We start from the raw sequence: 20152 nt of genomic DNA on the forward strand, positions 1-20152 counted from the left end.
ACGGTGTGAATACTGAGTTTCAAAAGAATAAATCAGGCTGAAACTGATGCTGTTACTGTTTTATTGCTCTTTGCACACAATCAATTACAGCTTGAACAGCAATCAAATGATATAAGGAACAACCAACAGACCAAGTATTAGACGTGTGTGTGTGCGTGTTTGTGTGAAGCACTCTACACACAGTTCCTCAGTTGGAAGCCTGATACAACATTGTCCAGTTTGGTAACTTTAGGAGGAGCAGGCATGGTGATGGCCCGCTTGTGATAGCAGCGACCACTAGAACACAAAAACAGAATCTGTTGTCAGCTGTACAGCTGTTGTCAAAAAATAGTGGGGCTACTATAGTGCTTGAGTAAATGTTACATGATTTCCAGGTATTGCTTGAATTACTGGTATATGTGTATTTAAGAAATGGACATTTGTGTAGGTTTGCATTATTGCATAAAGAATACTGTACCTGAAAAAACGATCAAAGAAGTTTTCATTGGTATAGCTGTAGAACTGGCAGGAAAGATCCTCATTACATTTCCTCTGACATGCGTCTGCGTCCTTCACCCGCTCAGAGCGAATGTCAGACCCGTAGAAATCGACTCCTTCGTGAGCCACCTTAACCCAGTCTGTTAGCAGGGAGGAACAGGGTTAAACTACAGAAACACTTCACTAACAAACTGAAATGATAAACATTCATGTCTAAATTATTCTTTTTATTTTCTGAAAATATTGAACAATGTACGGACAAAACTTGACAAAGTCCAACTTTGCCACAACATCTTCATTACACAGGTTTTTCTGACATTCCATTAATGTTTTTACATCTGGACTTCTAGTGACGGGTTTTAATTCTTAGTGTAACTGCTGAGAAAAAAAGCTTCACAATGCAGGTAAGACTTGCAGTCCACAGCCATGAGACAGTCATGAAATGTACATATCCTTTAGTACTAAATGTCATGGCATTACATTCATAATTGTTGAGACATTTCACTCAACTCGAAAGTCAGGGGATCACAAAAGTCTTTAGGAAGCTTCATCTGGGAGCCATGCATGTCTGTAGAAAAGTTTGTGAAAGCCATCTACTGTAGGTAATACACTGATTATGTATAAGTAACTCATACAACCCAATTTCAAACAATCTGAACCATCCCTTTAAATCAGTGGTCTTCACTATTTTTTACGTGAGAGCCACATTGATAGCACAAAGTCAATAGGAGAGCCACTTTTACCGCAAAGTATGAAAAGCTACATCCAGTCATAAAAAGCATGTCGGCTTATTAATCTGTCATCCCATCCTGGACAACGCCCATCACCTTCTGCACAGCACATTCACCCGGCAGAGGAACGTGTTCAGCGGCAGACTGCTGTCCCTGTCCTGCTCCACTGGCCATAAGACTGTACAACTCCTCTTGGTGATGGCAGGGGGATTCAGATTCAGATTCAATTCAATTTCAAATCACAACAGCCTGTACTTTTACTTTCACTTTGTATTTATAACAGTTTTATTATATTTCTAACATTTATCACTTTATCACTTAATTTTATTTTAAGTCTTATTTGAAATGTACATTTGTAATGGCAGGAGGGAGGAATGGAAGATGGGTAATTTTTGTATGTCATGTTTTAAGCTACTGGATGCCTGAATTTCCCTTGGGATAAATAAAGTATCTATCTATCTATCTATCTATCTATCTATCTATCTATCTATCTATCTATCTATCTATCTATCTATCTATCTATCTATCTATCTATCTATCTATCTATCTATCTATCTATCTATCTATCTATCTATCTATCTATCTATCTATCTATCTATCTATCTATCTATCTATCTATCTATCTATCTATCTATCTATCTATCTATGAGTAACACTGCTTTAAATGATTGAGTTAGTTGAGCCACAAACCCAAAGTAGTTCAGATGGTCTACTGAAAGCATGTCCTTTAAGTGTTTAGCGTTAATTAGTAATACATACTGTCATCCGGCTGACAGAAGCGTGATGGTAACCCAGATGTGGTTCCTTCTTTAGCCACGGTCACCATTTCATTGGTGTTGTTCTTCAGGTTACAACTGAATTCACGACTGAGGAAAAAAAGAAAAGAAAAATTACATTTTGAGATGTAGTAGAGAACAGGTATGACTGAAAAAGAGAACCAAATATTTCACCACATCAGGACAGTTAAGATACCTTTAATATATATATTTGACTACCTGACAAAAGAGAAGAAGGTGCAGGATGGATGATCAGAACACAATGCCTGACAGTGTCCAGGAGAGACAGCAGAAATAACCATGACCTCCTTTCCCAGTGTGCCAGTGTTTGGAAAAAGCTTGCTCTCACATGCTGTACAAAACACAATAAAAACAATAAGAAAGCATGTTTAAAAGAACTTGAAGGATGTTTTTATAATGCTTCTGCTATGACTGCTTGTTTACCTGGTTCAGACTGTTGAGTTACTAGAATTTTGTAGGAGAGTCCAGATACGACACCAGTCTTTTTTTCGACAATGGGACTCACAGGTATTGACCAGCTGAATTTAAGGTGGCACTTGTACCTAAAACAGAACATGAAATAACATAGTTAGGGCATTATAGAGCCTGTGCCACGTCACCACCCTGCAGGTGCCAGAGAAAAGTCTTCCATCTCATTAACTGAATTAAAGCTTAAACCTAAAACCCTCCAGATTCCACCACTGTTGATGTGTCCATGTGCATCAGATGATGAGTGTAACAAACAGAGACTGTATAAGAAATGGATGTAGTTTTGCAATCTTGTTTCTTTTGGAACCAGAAGTGACGCGAGTTGTTAGATGATAACACAGAAAGCACCAAGACCGGTCAAAACCATGGTAGCGACTTGTCAATCACTAGATAGCCTAGGCCTAAATCATACCCTGTGTTATTATTTGTATTTTACTCTAAATGGGACATTTACAAAATGAACATCATGCTGCATTGAAGAATACTTGAAACTAGCGATTGAGACTGTATCTCATTAGGAAAATGTTTACTGAGGTTATAAATAAAGTGAGAAGTGGGGTCATTTTCTCATAGACTTCTAAACAATCAGACTTCTTGTGCAACCAGAGGAGTCGCCCCCTGCTGGCCATTAGAGAGAATTCAGGTTTAAAGCACTTCCACATTGTCTTCACTTTCAGACCCAGAGGTTGCCAGTTGGTAACAACTAGTGGGAGACAATAAAGCAATGTTACATTATGTGATCCAGTTTTACCTGAGCTTCTCTGCTGTGAAGAATTCAGTTTAAATATGTAAAGAACTGACAGCCAGGGTCCTGAGTGCAGGCTCTCTGGCACTCCTCATGGTCTGCTGTGAACAAAGACCGGTAGTTTGCCCCAGGGAAGTCCACGTTGTTGTACACCTTAGGCAGACAAGGCTCTGTGAGAAAGAAAGAGTGAAGGAGAGTGTTACCATGCAGCACTAATTAATTTATAGTTCTCATAATGGTTTAAGACGGTTGTTGTAAGCATACGTGGTTCTGGGGCGCAGGCTTTGAGAGAAAATCCTGAGGTGGCACCCTGTAGTTGAATTTTCACATTGGGCTGTCCAGAGGAAGTGGTCTTGAGGTAGCAGTAGAAGTGCCTGCAGAGAAGGGTAGATTTCATTTTTTACTTTTTATAAACTGAAAAGGGTTATCACAGTTGTAATTGTGATTGTTTGCACTTATTGTAAGTCACTTTGGATAAAAACATTAGCTAAATCAAATGTAATGCAACAAAAACAAATAGACCCAAATAATAGTAAGAAAAATACTAAGTACCCATGAAAATTACACAATAAGCAAATAGAGCAGTTTAATAACTTGAATATATGGCTGTGAAAGAGCTTCGATGATAATGTGCATGTATATTTTTTCATTTACATTGTTTTTGTATCCAGCACAAAAAACATATTTAGTTATTTTCACTTTCCTGTTTTCTGTAAAATATGTCACTATTTACAAAATAGCATTACTTACTTAATGTATTTGTAATTACTTGTGTACTGCTTGTTTTGTACCTGTTATCTTTGGTCCAGTCAGCCCGGATAAAGGTAAAGAAGAGACAGGAGGGGTGCTGGGTGCAAAGCTGCTGACAGTGGTCAGTATCAGGAGAGTAGACCAATTTGATGTCATGTCCCGGGAAATCCACATCCTCCAAAAGCTGTGGACTACAGTCTAAAGAAATGCACATGTAGAAATATATATATATACATATACATACATACATACATGCTTCTACTTATAAGTGTTCAAGTTACAATATATAGTGTGTATGAGTATTACCTTGACCCAAGGAGAGGCTGCAGAGAGACAGCAGAACCACCAAATTCAAATATGTTTTCATCTTCTCAGTCAGTCTTCTTGAAGCCAATAAAGATTCTTGAAACAGATGCAGTGAAAGAGCTGGTTCTGCAACTGCAGCTTGGCCGAAGACTTCACAGTTTGCTTCTCCCCTGACCTGCTGCACCTTTATACTTTTCCAGTCATCCTGCCTCAACCTCCCCATAAAGTTGTTTGGCCTTACAGTCACTGACCCTGTGTTTTCTCCACGGTTGTTATACACGTTTGATGTCCCAGTGTCTGATAGCATTTGACAGACAGTAGGGTGCCACTGTGACCATTGTCAGGCAATCAGACTGATGCTATCGGTTGTAATTAACATGTCTGGTGTCTCTGTTCTTCTGTTCCCATTTGTTATACAGAAATGTGTATTTCCTGTTGTCCTACCCGAGCAGCTCTACTGTGTGAATTGCTTGTGTTACCGCATAGAGGTAGTGTGCAAACACGTGACAAAACTCTGTGACGTATGCGTGCGACTCCATTTTGGATGAATAACAAATCAACAATGGCGTCTAAAGCGAACAACTCCGACTTCTTCAAAATATTTTGACTCTCCGGAGTCCTCTGCAAAGGCAAGATTCAGAGGAAAAAGTCCAAATCTGCGGCCTTGACCCGTACACGCTAAAGCCTTCGGATTATATTGAGGATTTAGATTCATTACCACCGATTGAATATCCGGATATTGTGAACTACCTTGTGCTACAAACGTTGTGGGTAACCAACGCACAAATGAAGGCATACAAGAGCTTAGATGCTTATAATTTCTTTGTTTCTGGCTGGGTTGGTAGTCTTCTTACCAAACCACTGAAAGATGACAGGGTGCTCGTCCATGCCCATAAATCACTCTCAAAGAGGTCGAGATACACCGCTCAAGCCGTGGTTTGTGAGTGTGAAGAGAGGCGATGTTATCCTCGCACACTGTGATTGTATGGCCTGGAGTAAGCGAAGCATGTTCTCACATTGGTGCTTTGCTTTTCGCAAGTGAAGTAGTCTCAAGAATAAGCCAAACAAAAACATGCACAGAAAAAAAAAGCAAATGGCTGCCATCACATGTAAAGAAAGTGTCTTATTTACCAGCCAGCGATATGGAGAAGTAAGGTCTTACAGTGTTCGGGTATATCATAAGCACAAATGTTTAACGTAAACATTGAAAACATAGCTTTAGCATGAGCTCTTACCAGATATAAAGTGGACACCACACACACGGGTGAATTGTGCTTTTTCTTCTGTTAAATCCTTACGATTTATGTTGCTATACCACAGCTTACGACAGTAATTCATCCCTCTTTTGTGGATCGTTGTTGATGATTTTAGGAAATCTAAAGAACCGTTTCTTTGGGTCACGAGTAGCGTTATTACCACAATTATACACTGCGCACACAATTGGCATTTTCTTTCAATCTTAGACGTTTAAATACAAAGAAAATTACGAGGTGTTGCAGCAACTCACACATGAACGGGCGCAGTCTTGGTTGTATATACATCCAACATGGTTGACTTACGGGTTGGGAAATAAGAGTGACGTTACATGCACACGATCTATTCAGAATCAGATACTTGTAATACACGTTGGTGCAGGTGATCTGTCCTTTCAGATGAACTGATTGATTCTGTTGAATACTTTTGACTTTATTAAATTACACCGTAGACAACCGTGGGACTTGAGTCCTCTCATGTTTAACCTTTAACACTTCAGGAGAAAGAGCACTGAGTGAAGAGTGTTTAATATTGTGGGAGAGTCCGACTTTAACTGTCAGGAGATGAGGAAGAGAGCCAGGCAGTAAAGCAGTGTTAACAGCACTCAAAACTGAAAGTCATTTTTTTGGGTAATGATTTTTTGTTTAAAGCACCACAAGAATGGTCTATAGTTTAAACTACAAACACATTATGTAAAACAAAAATAACATCCACAGTAAGAGCAATACATAAAAAAATGTATGCAGCCAGCTAAAGTAATGCAATGCAAGGAGTGGTGCCAAATTACACAAGAGAAACAGTTCCATTGTGTCGGCTGATGTCTGTTTGAATCTCAGAGGTCTTTCAGTAGGTCCTCTCCCTGTGGGTTCTCCAGTCAGGCCAGAGGCCAGCTGGCTTTGATGCTGGGTCTGTCCTTCAGAAAGTTATAGTATGCTACCAGGTTAGGTTAACGCTCTTCACAAAACCAAAACGTTTTTATAAGTAGTGAGAAAAGTTGGTGTGAACTTCAAATTGCAAACATGTTCATGCATTCATTTAGTCAAGCAGCTTAGTCATTTTCAGTGATTTATTACACATATCCAAAACGGTAGAGATAACGCTTGGAGAAAACATCCCATCCGCCAGTGAAAAGTTATTTTCTGCCCTAAAAGGGCCGGATGCCTAGAAGACAAATACAGAGTTAGTGCCCGATTCTCGTACTTGTGAGCAGATCTGACAACCACAATACTCATGTCAGCTGAAGAGGGCTGCATTTATTTGCCATTATCCCGATTAACCATAATACATAAATGTAAGCTATGATGGATGGCTATACAGTAGCTAGGTAAAATAAATAGTTGCATCTGCCTTTAAAGAACTAGTTCCACATATTGGAAAATACACTTTGTTTGCCATCAGTTAGATTAGAAGATATATACACCGCTCCGTTCTATGGGTGCAGCCATTTAGCTTAGCTTACAAAAAAAGATTAAAAAACAGCTAGACTGGCTCTGTCCAAAATATACTGTTACGTGTTTTTATCTGTAAAAGAGATGGACCAGGAATCTTTTGGTTACTGTCAAGTTATTTATTTACATCAAAAGTCCAACAAAACATCAAATCGGCTTCACTCCTCCCCAGAACATCAAAGTAGTTAACTGTGTCACAGTTTCACAAAAAGGCCTGGAATGAGCTCTAACATTTAGCCTATATCTCTAGATAAGAGGAATGTTTTCTTATTGGTTGTTGTAGGCCACCATCCAATGGTGGCCTTTGTTGGTGCGGTAGGCGTGATCATGCCTCTTGGCACAGTTTCATTTTTGGTGTCTGTTTACATTTTTTGGGAACTTACACTACATTAAGTATACATATTTGAACTTACCCTATATTATGTATACATATTGAACAGTAAATCGCTGGTCTGTGTCTCAGCCTGACACAGAGTGCTAAAGTTGTACCATAACATCTTCAAGGTCTCCTCATGCCTTAGGTTACTGCCGTTCAACACAACACCTGGTATGATAGAGGAATGGGCCCCTTTTCTTACGCACCCCTTATCTGGTTATAGTCTACACAAAGCTAGCTCCCTGCACCCTGTGTACCACAGTACAACTCACTCTGGGTGAGCAAATCAACCACATTTATTTATATAGCCAAATATCACAAATGAGGAGGGATCCCTCTCCCAGGACGGACAGACGTGCAATAGATGTCGAGTGTACAGGATAAACATACTCTTTTTAATCATGGACATGCATATAATTCTGATCAAAAGTATAATATAACATCATACATAGTTTACATATTTTAAGGTTTTAAGGTATAAAAATATACATTCATAGTAAAGTGTATGTCACATGGATCAAGATATAAAAGTACACCAACATACATGGTGATGTGTTCAGTACATAAATCAAAGTATACAAGTGCAGTGTACATCTAAGATTGAGCAAGTAATACTAAGTTTGATGATAAATTCATGATTTCCACAAGGTACCAAAATTCACCAACCAGCACCTCTAAAGCTCACCAATTAGCACGTTGTAAACAGTTTCTTTAATTTGCTTGAAGTGTAAAACCAACAAGTTGTAGTGTTAATGGTGGTTATGTGCTAGAATATTTCTTGTCAAGAAGCAGTGACTTCCTAGTTAGTGGTGCACACATAAATGTTGAATAGAAATAGTCTTTACTGAAAACTTTGCAGTTGCTATGGTACACACATAGACAGTTGATCATACAAAGTATCAAGGGGTAATCCAGGAGTTGGGGCATGGAAACAGGTTTGGTACACAGGCAGATACTCAGCGTAACAGCACAGCAGACAAGGATCAGGCAAGGGCAGAATCGAGTCACGGAAACAAGGTCGAGGAAGCCGGGGAATCAAACGCTTGGGAAACAGGAAATAGGAAGCCGGGACTAATGCTGGAACTCTTGACATCGAAGTACGAAGACGAACTGGCAACGAGAGACAAACAAAACAGACTCTATATACACACACCAAGAAGTGAGAGGGAACGAGACACAGGTGAGGACACTAACGAACAGATTGGGAACACCTGGGGGTAGGAAGTAGAAACAACAGAGAACAGGTAATTAAAAAAAGTACAAACACAACACAAAACATCTAACGAACAGACCTAATACTTGCTGTTTTTGCGCTTCAGTTATTTCACGGATTCCTTATCAAATATTGACATCACTCTCATGCCAGGACACTCAATATGAAGCTGTCAGCTTAGCTCAACTTTAGTATTGAGGGAAACAGCTAGCAAGTCTTTGTAAAACCACAATTTTACACTTGTACAGATTTAACAAGAGGGATCTATAGGGTTTATTAGCAAGTTTAAGAGGTGGCCATTGGTGCATTTTGTTGTTTTCAGACTAGCCATTTCCCCATGTCTCCAGTCTGTATGCTAAGGTAAGCTAACTATCTGCTGGTGGTAGCTTTATAATTACCATACAGACATGAATGGTAGACTTTTAATCAAACTCAGAAAGCAAATAAGGGTATCCCATCTCCCAAAATGTTGCTGTTACAGAATATTACCTACATACAACATGCAATTGCAGTGTTAGTTCTAACTGAACAATTGTCACTTCACTTAAAATTCTTCCTCTGCAGCTCTGTATCGCCCTATTACATAGGGCCTATGTCCATCGGGGCGTAATCTACGGGATCTAAAACAGGATATAATGTAAGACAGATGGCTGAACATATCTTCTCTTACTGTCAAAGAAGATTGTGTGTTTAGCAAACACAGAGATTGAAACAAGAGTTGATGGTTTATGCTGTCAATAAATACTTTAACGCATTAACCCTTATTTCCTCTACTTCATGACTTAAGCCATTAATGCCAATAAATCTACAAACATAGTTGCTGTCCAAGAGGTGGTTCGTTAATCATGGGTGTGTTGCTCAGGACCAAAGGGAGAGCTGTGTCGAGTTCAAAGTTTGGAAAGAGCGGTTCTAGTGAAGCCAAAGGCCATCACCACCCATGTAAATAAGAGTAGAATAGAACAAGATCAGTTAGCCTTCAGCCTGCTTTATTCATTTGAAACTCTGTATTGACACGGCCCCGTTTTAGCATGTTTGTAACAGATATCCATTTATTTTACAGGCAGGCAAGGGAATATGATTATTATTAATATGATTATTTATACAGGTAAAATCTCATTGAGACACAGGGTCTCATTCTCAAGAAAGACCTGATCAAATGGTAACAGTACCATACTAAACACAGAAGAAACAGTCAAATAAAACATCATAAAAATATTGTCATTGAAAATGCAAAGCGTATTTTCAATGACAAGAACAAACACCGACAGCTGATTTCTCCAGATTTTTTTAAATGAGTTTAAAATGTCCCAGGGTTATCAAGCTGGAAAGCTGAAGTTCCTGCTGAAGTGTGTTCCAGGTTGAGGGGGCAGAGTATGACAATTATAAAGTTCATAAAGTTATTTTTAATAGCCAGATAGTCCTGTCCCTCAGGATCTCCAGGGTAGCACTCCGGGGGCCCCACCCGGGGATCCTGTGCAGCTCTCGACAGTGCAGGTGCTGGAGCATGAGGCAGTGAACCAGGACAAGGGACTGGAACTGCCGGCTGCATCAGAGCTGCTGCTTTCTGGACGTGGGTGGCTAACGTCGCTAACAGCTGCTGATGGGCTGAGGTCGACTGGCGTACCTCCACAGCTACGGTGAACTGCAGCGCCTCGTGCTATTGGAGGATGCTCTCATCCATCTCGAGGCCAGACTGTGGTAAAGGGGTGTGCGCTGGGTCCATAATTGGCCAAATTGTTCCATCACGGGATGTGTTTGGACACAATGCAGCACACAGGAAACCAACCAACAACAGTTGGTAATGATGTTCAATGTCAGAGCTCGGCAGGTGCAGGTAGTGATGGCAGTGTGATACTGAAGCTTCAATACGTGCTTCAAACTCTGGACTACAATTCCATAGAACCACTGCTTCGAATCTGACCAGTGGCCATTTGCTGCATGTCTTTCCCCTCCATCCAATCTTCAACTATACTATCATTTAGGGCGTAAAAAGCCCACCTTTCTTTCCCAGCACTCTCTTCTGAATAACACGTACACACAATCATCAATCTTTATTTTTGAATCAAAGATGATATTCATACATCTTAGATGTGTGCGTCAAAGAATTTTCAAGACAAAGATACTTTAAATCCACTGCAGCCTTGCACTTCGCCAGAAGCTTCAAGTAATTAACCCATTTTCGAAACAATTGGCTGAAGTGGTTCAGTGCTTCACAAAAGCTTAATTTGCCCATCACTACTTCACACACCTAAGCCATGCCATTATAATCACTCTGCCGGTTTTTACATTTATTGTCCACTTCATGGCGCAGTAGAGCAAATGAAGCACCATGAAGTTTCGGCCCATGAGTGAACCAATTGGATGGAAAGCTTCAATGTTTCATGAAGCTTCATCTCTCCATCAGTAGTCATAACCAGGCAGCAGGATCAGACCGCCACAAAGTGCAGAAGCATCTCAAATGAGTCATCCTACAATCTGGCTGAGGCCGCAGGAGAGGCCTAAATACTGACTTGATTGGAGATGAGATGCAGCTGGGGTCCAGGTGAGCTGATGAGGTGGGAGTGGCTCAATGGTGGGGTGAGGTTGAGGCAGGGTGACTGGTAAAGTACAAAGGTGCAGCAGGTCAGTGGAGAAGCAGTCATCTTTGGCCAAGCTGCAATTGCAGAACCAGAACCAGAACCAGAACCAGAACCAGAACCAGAACCAGAACCAGAACCAGAACCAGAACCAGAACCAGAGCTTTCACTGCAGCTGTGCTTCAAGAATCTTTATTGGCTTGGAAACTAAGAAGATGGAAACATATTTGAAATGGGTGGTTCTGCTGTCTCTCTGCATCCTCTTCTTTGGTCAAGGTAATACTCATGTACATTATATATTGTAACTGAACACTTACAAGTGGCAGAATGTATTATATATGTATTTGTACATGTACATTTCTTTAGAATGTAGTACACAGCTTTTGGAGAATGTGGACTTCCCCGGATCCAACATCAAATTTGTCTACTCTCCTGATGCTGAACACTGTCAGCAGCTTTGCACCCAGCACCCCTCCTGTGTTTTCTTTAGCTTTGTCCGAGCTGACTGGACCGAAGATAAAAGGTACAAAACAAGCAGTACAAAAGTAATTACAAATACTGTAAGTACTGCAAACAATTTCAACTGATGACCCTCTTTCCTTTTCAGATTATAGAAAGTTGTAAATCAAAGACTCAAAAGAAATCTGCCCCTCTCTGCAGGCACTTCTACTGCTACCTCAAGACCACTCCCTCTGGACAGCCCAATGTCCAGACTCTACTACAGGGTGTCACCTCAGGATTTTCTCTCAAACCCTGCACCACAGAACTAGGTATGGTTACAACAACAGTCTTAAACCATTATGAGAACCATAAGTTAATTAGTGCTGCATGGTAACACTCTCCTTTAATCTCTGTCTCACAGAGCCTTGTCTGCCTAAGGTGTACAACAACTTGGATTTCGCTGGGGCAGACTACCGGTCTTTGTTCACAGCAGACCATGAGGAGTGCCAGAGAGCCTGCACTCAGGACCCTGGCTGTCAGTTCTTTACATATTTAAACGAGTTCTTCACAACAGAGACGCTCAGGTAAAACTGGATCACATAATGTAACATTGCTTTATTGTCTCCCACTAGTTGTTACCAAGTGGCTGAAAGTGAAGCCAATTAGGAAGTGCCTTTTAAACCTGAATTTTCTCTAATGGCCAACAGGGGTTCTAGTTGCACAAGAAGTCCGCTTTTCATCTGCTTTATAACCTCAGTAAACATTTTCCTAAGGAGATACAGTCTAAATCACTAGTTTCAAGTATTCTTCAATACAGCATGATCATTTCAGTAAATGTTTGTCCCATTTTAGAGCAAAATAGACTATGAGACTTTTAGGCCTAAGCCATCTTGTGATAGACAGTTCGCTACCATGGTGTTGGCCGGTCTTAGTTCTCTCCGTGTTATCATCTTACAACTAAGCTATCTAAGCTTTAATTCAAACAATGAGAGGGAAGACTTTTCTCTGGCACCTGCAGGGTGGTGACGTGGCACAGGCTCTACAATGCCCTAACTATGTTATTTCATGTTCTGTTTTAGGTACAAGTGCCACCTTAAATTCAGCTGGTCAATACCTGTGACTCCCATTGTCGAAAAACAGACTGGTGTAGTATCTGGATTCTCCCACAATATACAAGTAACTCAACAGTCTGACACAGGTACACAAGCAGTCATGGCAGAAGCATTAGGAAAACATCCTGCAAGTTTTTAAGCAAGCTTTCTTGTTTGTTTTTTTTAATGTTTTAGCATGTGAGGGCAAGCTTTTTACAAACACTGCCACACTGGGAAAGGACCTCATGGTTCTTCCTGCTGTCTCTCCTGGACACTGTCAGGCATTGTGCTCTGATCATCCATCCTGCACCTACTTCTCTTTTGACAGGTAGTCAAATATTTAACTTATTAATCTTAACTGTCCTGATGTGGTTAAATATGTGGTTCACTTATTCAATCATACCTGTTCTCTACTACGTTATCTCAAAAAATGTAAACACTCATACTTCATTAAAACAATATATTTCTCTTTTGCAGTTATAACCTCCGTTGTAACCTGAAGGACAACAAAAATGAAAGGGTGACTGTGGCTAAAAAAGGAAAAATATCTGGGTTACCAGCACACTTCTGTCAAGTGGTTGTCGGTATGTATTACTAATAAATGCTAAAACTGTCAAAGGACATGCTTTCAGTATACTCTGAGTTGGTCAAGCCACAAAGTCAGAGTAGTTCAATCATTTAAAGGGATAATTCAAATTATTTGAAATGGGGTTGTTTGAGGCACTTGTACATAGTCTGTGTATTACTACAGTAGATGGCTCTCACGACGCCACCACGACTTTGGTTCGTTAAAAGTCACACAGTTATACAAAGTAACCGATCAGGGCAGCAGTAGACCAGCAACTGCCATGTTCTGCAAGGTAAAAACGAAATTTAAAGTAGTCTGGTAGCTTTGAAAAGAGGGTATAGCTTTCTGTACGAAATGCTGTCTGACATAACTTGCATTAATTATGGATTGACACAAACTTCTCTACAAACATGCATGGTTCCAAGAGGATTCTTCCTAAAGACTTCATCTAATAGTACAAAGACTGAAATAATTTTGAAATGTTTATAATTTCAGTTTGTTAGTAAAGTGTTTCTGTAGTTTAACCCTGTTCCTCCCTGCTAACAGACTGGGTTAAGGTGGCTCACAAAGGCGTTGAATTCCCAGGTTCTGACATTCGCTTTGAGCTGGTGGACGATGCAGACATATGTCAGAGGAAATGTAATGAGGATCCTACCTGCCAGTTTTACAGCTATATTAAGAAAACCTCCCCTCGTCGTGACTACAGGTACAGTATTCTTTATGTAAGCATGCAAAATGTTGTCACTTTTTCTGAATTGCACGTATACCAGCAATACCTGGAAATCATGTGACATGTAATTGTCACGCACTATTGTAGCCCCACTACTATTTGACAACCGCTGTATTTATCATACATTAAGATTCTGTTTGTCTTCTAGGCGTCGCTGCTATCTCAAGCGGGCCATCACCATGTCTGCTCCTCCGAGAATTACCAAACTGGCCAATGTCGTATCGGGCTTCCAACTGAGGACCTGTGTGTAGAGTGCTTCACTCACATGCATGTTTCATACTTGGTCTGTTGGTTTTACTTTCATTCGATTGCTATTAAAGCTGTCGTTGATACAGTGTGTGTGTGTGTGTGTGTGTGTGTAAACAAGCAATAAAACAAAACCATCAGTTTTCTTTCAGTCTGCTTTATTCATTTGAAACTCAGTATTCACACAGTCCTTTTTAGCCCACTTGTAACAGATATCCATTAAACCTAAAGGCAGGTGGAGGGAATATAACATATTATAAAGTTCCCCCTCAAGAGTCTGCTTGGGGTTTTTTTTTTTTTTCCTTAATGGCCAGATAGTCCTGTCCCTCAGGCTCTCCAGCGTAACGCCTGCTCATGGGCTAATGCCGACTGACGTACCTCCACAATTATGGTGGCCAGCAGCGCAGAGGATCAGGAAGCAGGTTATCAGTCCAGCACAAAGTGCTGAAGCGTCTTGCATGAGCTGGCTGAGATTGCAATGAGAGGCCTAAATACTGGCTTGATTTGAGATGCAGCTTGGGCTCAGGTGAGCTGATGAGGTGGGCGTGGCTACCTGGTAAGGTGAGGTTGAGGGAGGGTGACTGGAAAAGTACAAAGGTACATCAGGTCAGGGGCGAAGCAGACTTTGACATCTTTGGCCAAGTTGAGAACTAGCGCTTTCACTGCAGCTGTGTTTCAAGAGTCTTTATTGGCTTTGACACTGGGAAGATGGAAACTTATTTAAATGTGGTGGTTCTGCTGTCTCTCTGCAGCCTCTCCTTGGGTCAAGGTAATACACGTGTGTGTGTGTGTGTGTATATATATGTATATATGTGTGTGTAATGTGTACACACGTATATGTGCATTTCTTTAGACTGTAGTACACATCTTTTGGAGGATGTGGATTTCCCAGGAAGCGACATCAAATTTTTCTACTCTCCTGATACTGACCACTGTCAGCAGCTTTGCACCCAGCACCCCTCCTGTCTCTTCTTTACCTTTCTCCGGGCTGACTGGACCAGAGATAACAGGTACAAAACAAGCAGTACACAAGTTATTACAAATACTCTAAGTAATGCTTTTGTGGGAATATTGACATATTTCATTAGAATAGGTGAAATTAGTTGAAAATAAATTTCCTGTGAAAATAGGAAATCTGTATCTAGTTTTTTTTTTTTTTTTTTTTGTCAAAAGTGACTTACAATGAGTGCAAACAATTGGAACTGATGACCCGTTTTCCTTTTCAGATTATAAAAAGTTGTAAGTCAAAGACACAACAAAAATCTGCCCCTCTCTGCAGGCACTTCGTCTGCTACCTCAAGACCACTCACACCGGACAGCCCAAAGTCCGGACTCCACTACAGGGTGTCACCTCAGGATTTTCTCTCAAAGGCTGCACCACAGAAATACGTAGGCTTTTAACAGTCTTAAACCATTATGAGAACCATAAGTTAATTAGTGCTGCATGGTAACACTCTCCTTTTTACTCTCTGTCTCACAGAGCCTTGTCTGCCAAAGGTGTACAACAACGTGGACTTCCCTGGGGCAGACTACCGGTCTTTGTTCACAGCAGACCATGAGGAGTGCCAGAGAGCCTGCACTCAGGACCCTGGCTGTCAGTTCTTTACTTTTGTAAATGAGTTCTTCACAACAGAGAAGATCAGGTAAAACTGGATCACATAATGTAACATTGCTGTTGACATTAAATTGTAACATTTATCCTTTCCCACTAGTTGTTACCAAGTGGCAACCCCTTGGTCTGAAATTGAAGCCAATGTGGAAGTGCCTTAAACCTGAACTGTCTATAATGGTTAGCAGGGGGCGACTCCTCTGGTTGCACAAGAAGTGATTCTCACTTACTTTATAATCTCAGTAAACCTTTTCCTAATGAGTTATGTTGGATCAATTTTAGAGTACAATAGGCCATGAAGTGGGGTATCATTTTAGGCCTAGGCTATCTTGTGATTGACATTTCGCTACCATGGTGTTGGTCGGTCCTAGTACTCTCTGTGTCATCGTCTTACAGCTAAGCTATCTAAGCTTTAATTCAAACAATGAGAGGGAAATAAATTATCTGGCACCTGCAGGGTGGTGATGTGGCACAGGCTCTACAATGCCCTAACTATGTCATTTCATGTTCTGTTTTAGGTACAAGTGCCACCTTAAATTCAGCTGGTCAATACCTGTGACTGCCATTGTCAAAAAGAAGGCTGGTGTAGTATCTGGATTCTCCCACACAATACAAGTAACTCAACTGTCTGAACCAGGTACACAAGCAGTCATAGCAGAAGCATTATGAAAACATCCTGCATGTTTTTTGTTTTTTTTAAATGTTTTATCATGTTTTGTACAGCATGTGAGAGAAAGCTTTTTCCAAACACTGCCGCACTGGGAAAGGACATCAAGGTTCTTCCTGCTGTCTCTCCTGGACACTGTCAGGCATTGTGCTCTAATCATCCATCCTGCACCTACTTCTCTTTTGACAGGTAGTCAAATATATAACTGATTAATCTTAACTGTCCTGAAGTGGTTAAATATGTGGTTCTCTTCAGTCATATCTGTTCTCTACTACATGTTATCTCAAAATGTAAACACTCATACTTCATTAAAATTATGTATTTATTTTTTGCAGTAAGAACTTCAATTGTAACCTGAAGGACAACAAAAATGAAATGGTGACTGTGGTTAAAGAAGGAACCACATCTGGGTTACCAGTACGCTTCTGTCAGCTGGATGACAGTATGTATTTCTAATAAATGCTAAAACTGTCAAAGGACATGCTTTCAGTAGACTCTGAGTTGGACAAACCCAAAGTAGTTCAATCATTTAAAGGAATAGTTCAGATTATTTGAAATGGGGTTGTATGAGGCACTTTTACATAGTCGGTGTATTTCTACAGTGGAGCTTTCTCGACTTTGGTTAGTTAAGTCACACAGTAATACAAACAAATTAACCAATCACAACAACTTCCATGTTCTGCAGAGTAAAATCACTTTTGTCAAAGGAGTCTGGTAGCTTTGTAAAGAGGACATAGCTTTCTGTAGGAAAGGCTTTCGGACTGTAAGCTAGCACTGTGAAAATATTTTTCTAGATGACTTGCGTTAATTATGGATTGACACAAACTACTCTACAGACATGCATGGTTCCCAGCTGATGCTTCCCAAAGACTTCTATCTAATATTACAAAGACTGGAATAATTTACACATGAATGTTTATCATTTCAGTTTGTTAGTGAAGTGTTTCTGTAGTTTAACCCTGTTCCTCTCTGCTAACAGACTGGGTTAAGGTGGCTCACGAAGGAGTCGATTTCTACGGGTCTGACATTCGCTCTGAGCTGGTGAAGGACGCAGACGCATGTCAGAGGAAATGTACTGAGGATCCTACCTGCCAGTTCTACGCTTACTACAGGTAAAGTATCCTTTATGTTAGCATGCAAAATGTTGTCAATTTTTCTGAACTGCACGTATACCAACGATACCTGGAAATCATGTGACATGTAATTGTCACGCACTATTGTAGCCCCACTATTATTTGACAACCGCTGTATTTATAGTACATTATAATTCTGTTTGTCTTCTAGGCGTCGCTGCCATCACAAGCGGGCCATCACCATGTCTGCTCCTCTGAAAGTTACCAAACTGGCCAATGTTGTATCGGGCTTCCAACTGAGGACCTGTGTGTAGAGTGCTTCACTGAAACACATGGTTAATACTTGATCTGTTGGTTGTTCCTTACAACATTTGATTGCTGTTTAAGCTGGAGTTGATTCTTTGTGTGTAAATGAGCAATAAAACTGCATGAGCATCAGATGTGTATGAGTTGATCAATGACGGAAAAATATACCGGTTGTTTCTACACAGATGTTCTACCACAGACAACATGTTTTATTAAAAGAAATGTATAAAAAAAAATTGTGCACTGCCGGGGACTTCTAACAATAACACGTATACACTGAACTTGTAATTACCAATAACTATATACTGAATACTGTATCATTTGATTATAGCACTTACAATTACCTTTAGTTTTTTTTATCTCTTACTGCAGTGGTTTACTTTTTGACATTCTGAAATTTGACTCAGAACTTTATTCTCCCCTCTTCACACACGGAGCGTGACACTTAAAAATGAGCACCCACAATACCAGGGGTCGGGAACCATTTTGGCTGGGAGAGCCAAAAGCCAAATATTTTTAAATGAATTTCCTTGAGAGGCATATATTTAATAAAATTGAATGCAACTTTAAGCGTGCATTTTTAAGTATAACACGTCTCGGAGTACTAAAAGCGCTATCAGTGTTTCATTGAACAGGTGCTCTTTTATTAAATAAACTAAACTCTTATGTTTTTCATTTATGAGCACGTTCCGGTGTTTACTGCACGGGTGTCAAACTCAAGGCATTTATATCCGGCCGCAAGAAAATATCACCTTATCCAATATGTGTATCCTGTTCAATAAATGTGGACCGTGTTTGGCCCTCGACGTAGTCCCAGTTTTTAATGTTGGCCCTCTCTGTGATTGAGTTTGACACCCCTAGTCTACTTCTTGCTTTGCGCAGTTTCTCCTCTGCTCGGTTTCGCGAAGGGAGGGTCTTCACTGCCGACTAGGGGTGGGCGGATCGATCTAAAATATCGATACCAACGTTGGTATCGATCAATACTTGCATGATAAGGTCGATACTTAAGTTTCAGTTTCTCTTCTTTCAGTACACAAGTCCTGTTAAATCATCGAGCTTTTGCATGTGCACTGCAAACTAAGTATTAACACCGCTCCTCTCGCTCACTTCACGCTCATCATTATCACTCTGCCCCTGGGTTACATATGCCCCCCCCCTCCCTGAAAAAAGTTTTACTTTAAAATGACACAGTATAATTATTTATTACTTGATTACTAAAAATGTCAGCTCAAAATTGTCTGCGAGCCATATTGTGTCATCGAAAGAGCCATATATGGCTCGCAAGCCATATATGACCCCTGCACTATACCCAGTTTCTTTGCCTCTTTGAGCCCCAGACATTGTCTGCTTGAGTAATTGCCAATATCATGTCGTGTATTTTAGTTTACAATAAAAAAATGTCCTACTGTTTTGATCTGCACTTGCATTCAAAAGACAACTTGTTGCATGAATCTGCAGAATCAAAGCATTTTGCTGAAGCTGGTTACTTTTGAGACTTTGAGTGCACAGGTGACATCCCACTGCTTCGTGGTTTCTCTCAATTCTAAAATTGCAGTGCAGGTTGTCTTTGTGCATGAGTCTGTTTATCAGCTTAATTTTGCATGACTAGCGTAAAAAAAAATCTGTTGACGAAGGATCTGCTCTACATGCGTGACTTGGAAATGTTCACATTTAGTGTTTGTAACCTGAGTACAAAGGGTGCCCATGCAAAAGACAATGGACTGCTCCCATTCTGTATAAATACACCAACACACTGTCAACATTGGTCTCTAACAGCAAACTTGAACTTTGAAGATTTTATAAAATATTTAAGGGAAAAGCATTTTTGTCCTGGTTGTTCCTTGAATCCTGCATTTGTTTAGTTCTGACAGCAGAGGTCACTAAACTACCTCTGCTGATCTCCGTCCATTCTACATTTTGGTTCCCGAGTGGAAATGAAATGTTTCACAAGATACTCTGTAAGACACGTTCAGAAGGGTTAGGACCCCTTTTATCAACGCAGCAATTAACTGTTATTATATATATATATATATATATATATATATATATATATATATATATATATATTGTCACATACACTGGCGTTCAAAGTAAAAGGAACATTTTCATTAATACACAGCATACACAGGCAGACATCATAACTGTGGAAAAGCAGCAAGTTTATATATCCCTGTTGAAGAGTTGTCCTCTGTTTTGGTGTGTGTGCCCGTTCCAGAGTGCCTGTAGGCAGAGACAAGACCAGGGTCATGAGAGGAGATGTGGCACACCCGTACCACCTGG

The 20152-nt window shown here is 40.3% G+C and overlaps 3 protein-coding genes across 4 annotated transcripts; 2 read left to right on the forward strand and 1 right to left on the reverse strand.

The window, feature by feature from the left end:
• Positions 1-173: 173 nt before the first annotated feature.
• On the reverse strand, positions 174-4335 carry LOC115016023 (coagulation factor XI-like). Its single transcript, XM_029443689.1, is given in 10 exon segments — positions 174-276; positions 458-617; positions 1968-2074; positions 2204-2336; positions 2429-2547; positions 3225-3250; positions 3252-3388; positions 3483-3592; positions 4010-4166; positions 4275-4335. Coding segments are annotated over 10 exon segments (1113 nt in total).
• A 6887-nt stretch (positions 4336-11222) lies between these two features.
• On the forward strand, positions 11223-14368 carry LOC115015772 (coagulation factor XI-like). 2 transcript variants are annotated; one of them, XM_029443314.1, is made up of 9 exons: positions 11223-11417; positions 11508-11664; positions 11802-11911; positions 12004-12166; positions 12662-12780; positions 12869-13001; positions 13151-13257; positions 13788-13947; positions 14120-14368. In XM_029443314.1, exons 1-9 carry the CDS (start codon positions 11357-11359, stop codon positions 14220-14222), a joined length of 1113 nt encoding a protein of 370 aa, XP_029299174.1. In that variant the 5' UTR covers positions 11223-11356; the 3' UTR covers positions 14223-14368. The 2 variants fall into 2 exon arrangements, with proteins under 2 accessions (XP_029299174.1, XP_029299175.1); XM_029443315.1 differs by lacking the exon at positions 11508-11664.
• A 453-nt stretch (positions 14369-14821) lies between these two features.
• Positions 14822-17998, forward strand: LOC115015773 (coagulation factor XI-like). Its single transcript, XM_029443316.1, has 9 exons — positions 14822-14986; positions 15071-15227; positions 15497-15606; positions 15698-15860; positions 16345-16463; positions 16550-16682; positions 16829-16935; positions 17473-17605; positions 17778-17998. Exons 1-9 carry the CDS (start codon positions 14926-14928, stop codon positions 17878-17880), a joined length of 1086 nt encoding a protein of 361 aa, XP_029299176.1. The 5' UTR covers positions 14822-14925; the 3' UTR covers positions 17881-17998.
• Positions 17999-20152: the final 2154 nt, after the last annotated feature.

Source organism: Cottoperca gobio, chromosome 11, assembly GCF_900634415.1.
Source record: "Cottoperca gobio chromosome 11, fCotGob3.1, whole genome shotgun sequence".
Taxonomy (NCBI): domain Eukaryota; kingdom Metazoa; phylum Chordata; class Actinopteri; order Perciformes; family Bovichtidae; genus Cottoperca; species Cottoperca gobio.

Coding starts and splice junctions, on each gene's coding strand:
- LOC115015772 (XM_029443314.1), top strand. CDS start 11,357: ATGGAAACATATTTGAAATGGGTGGTTCTGCTGTCTCTCTGCATCCTC. Junction 11,912..12,003: donor ACCCTGCACCACAGAACTAG/GTATGGTTACAA, acceptor TCTGTCTCACAG/AGCCTTGTCTGCCTAAGGTG. Junction 12,167..12,661: donor TTCACAACAGAGACGCTCAG/GTAAAACTGGAT, acceptor GTTCTGTTTTAG/GTACAAGTGCCACCTTAAAT.
- LOC115015773 (XM_029443316.1), top strand. CDS start 14,926: ATGGAAACTTATTTAAATGTGGTGGTTCTGCTGTCTCTCTGCAGCCTC. Junction 15,228..15,496: donor GACTGGACCAGAGATAACAG/GTACAAAACAAG, acceptor CCCTCTCTGCAG/GCACTTCGTCTGCTACCTCA. Junction 16,936..17,472: donor CTTCTGTCAGCTGGATGACA/GTATGTATTTCT, acceptor CTCTGCTAACAG/ACTGGGTTAAGGTGGCTCAC.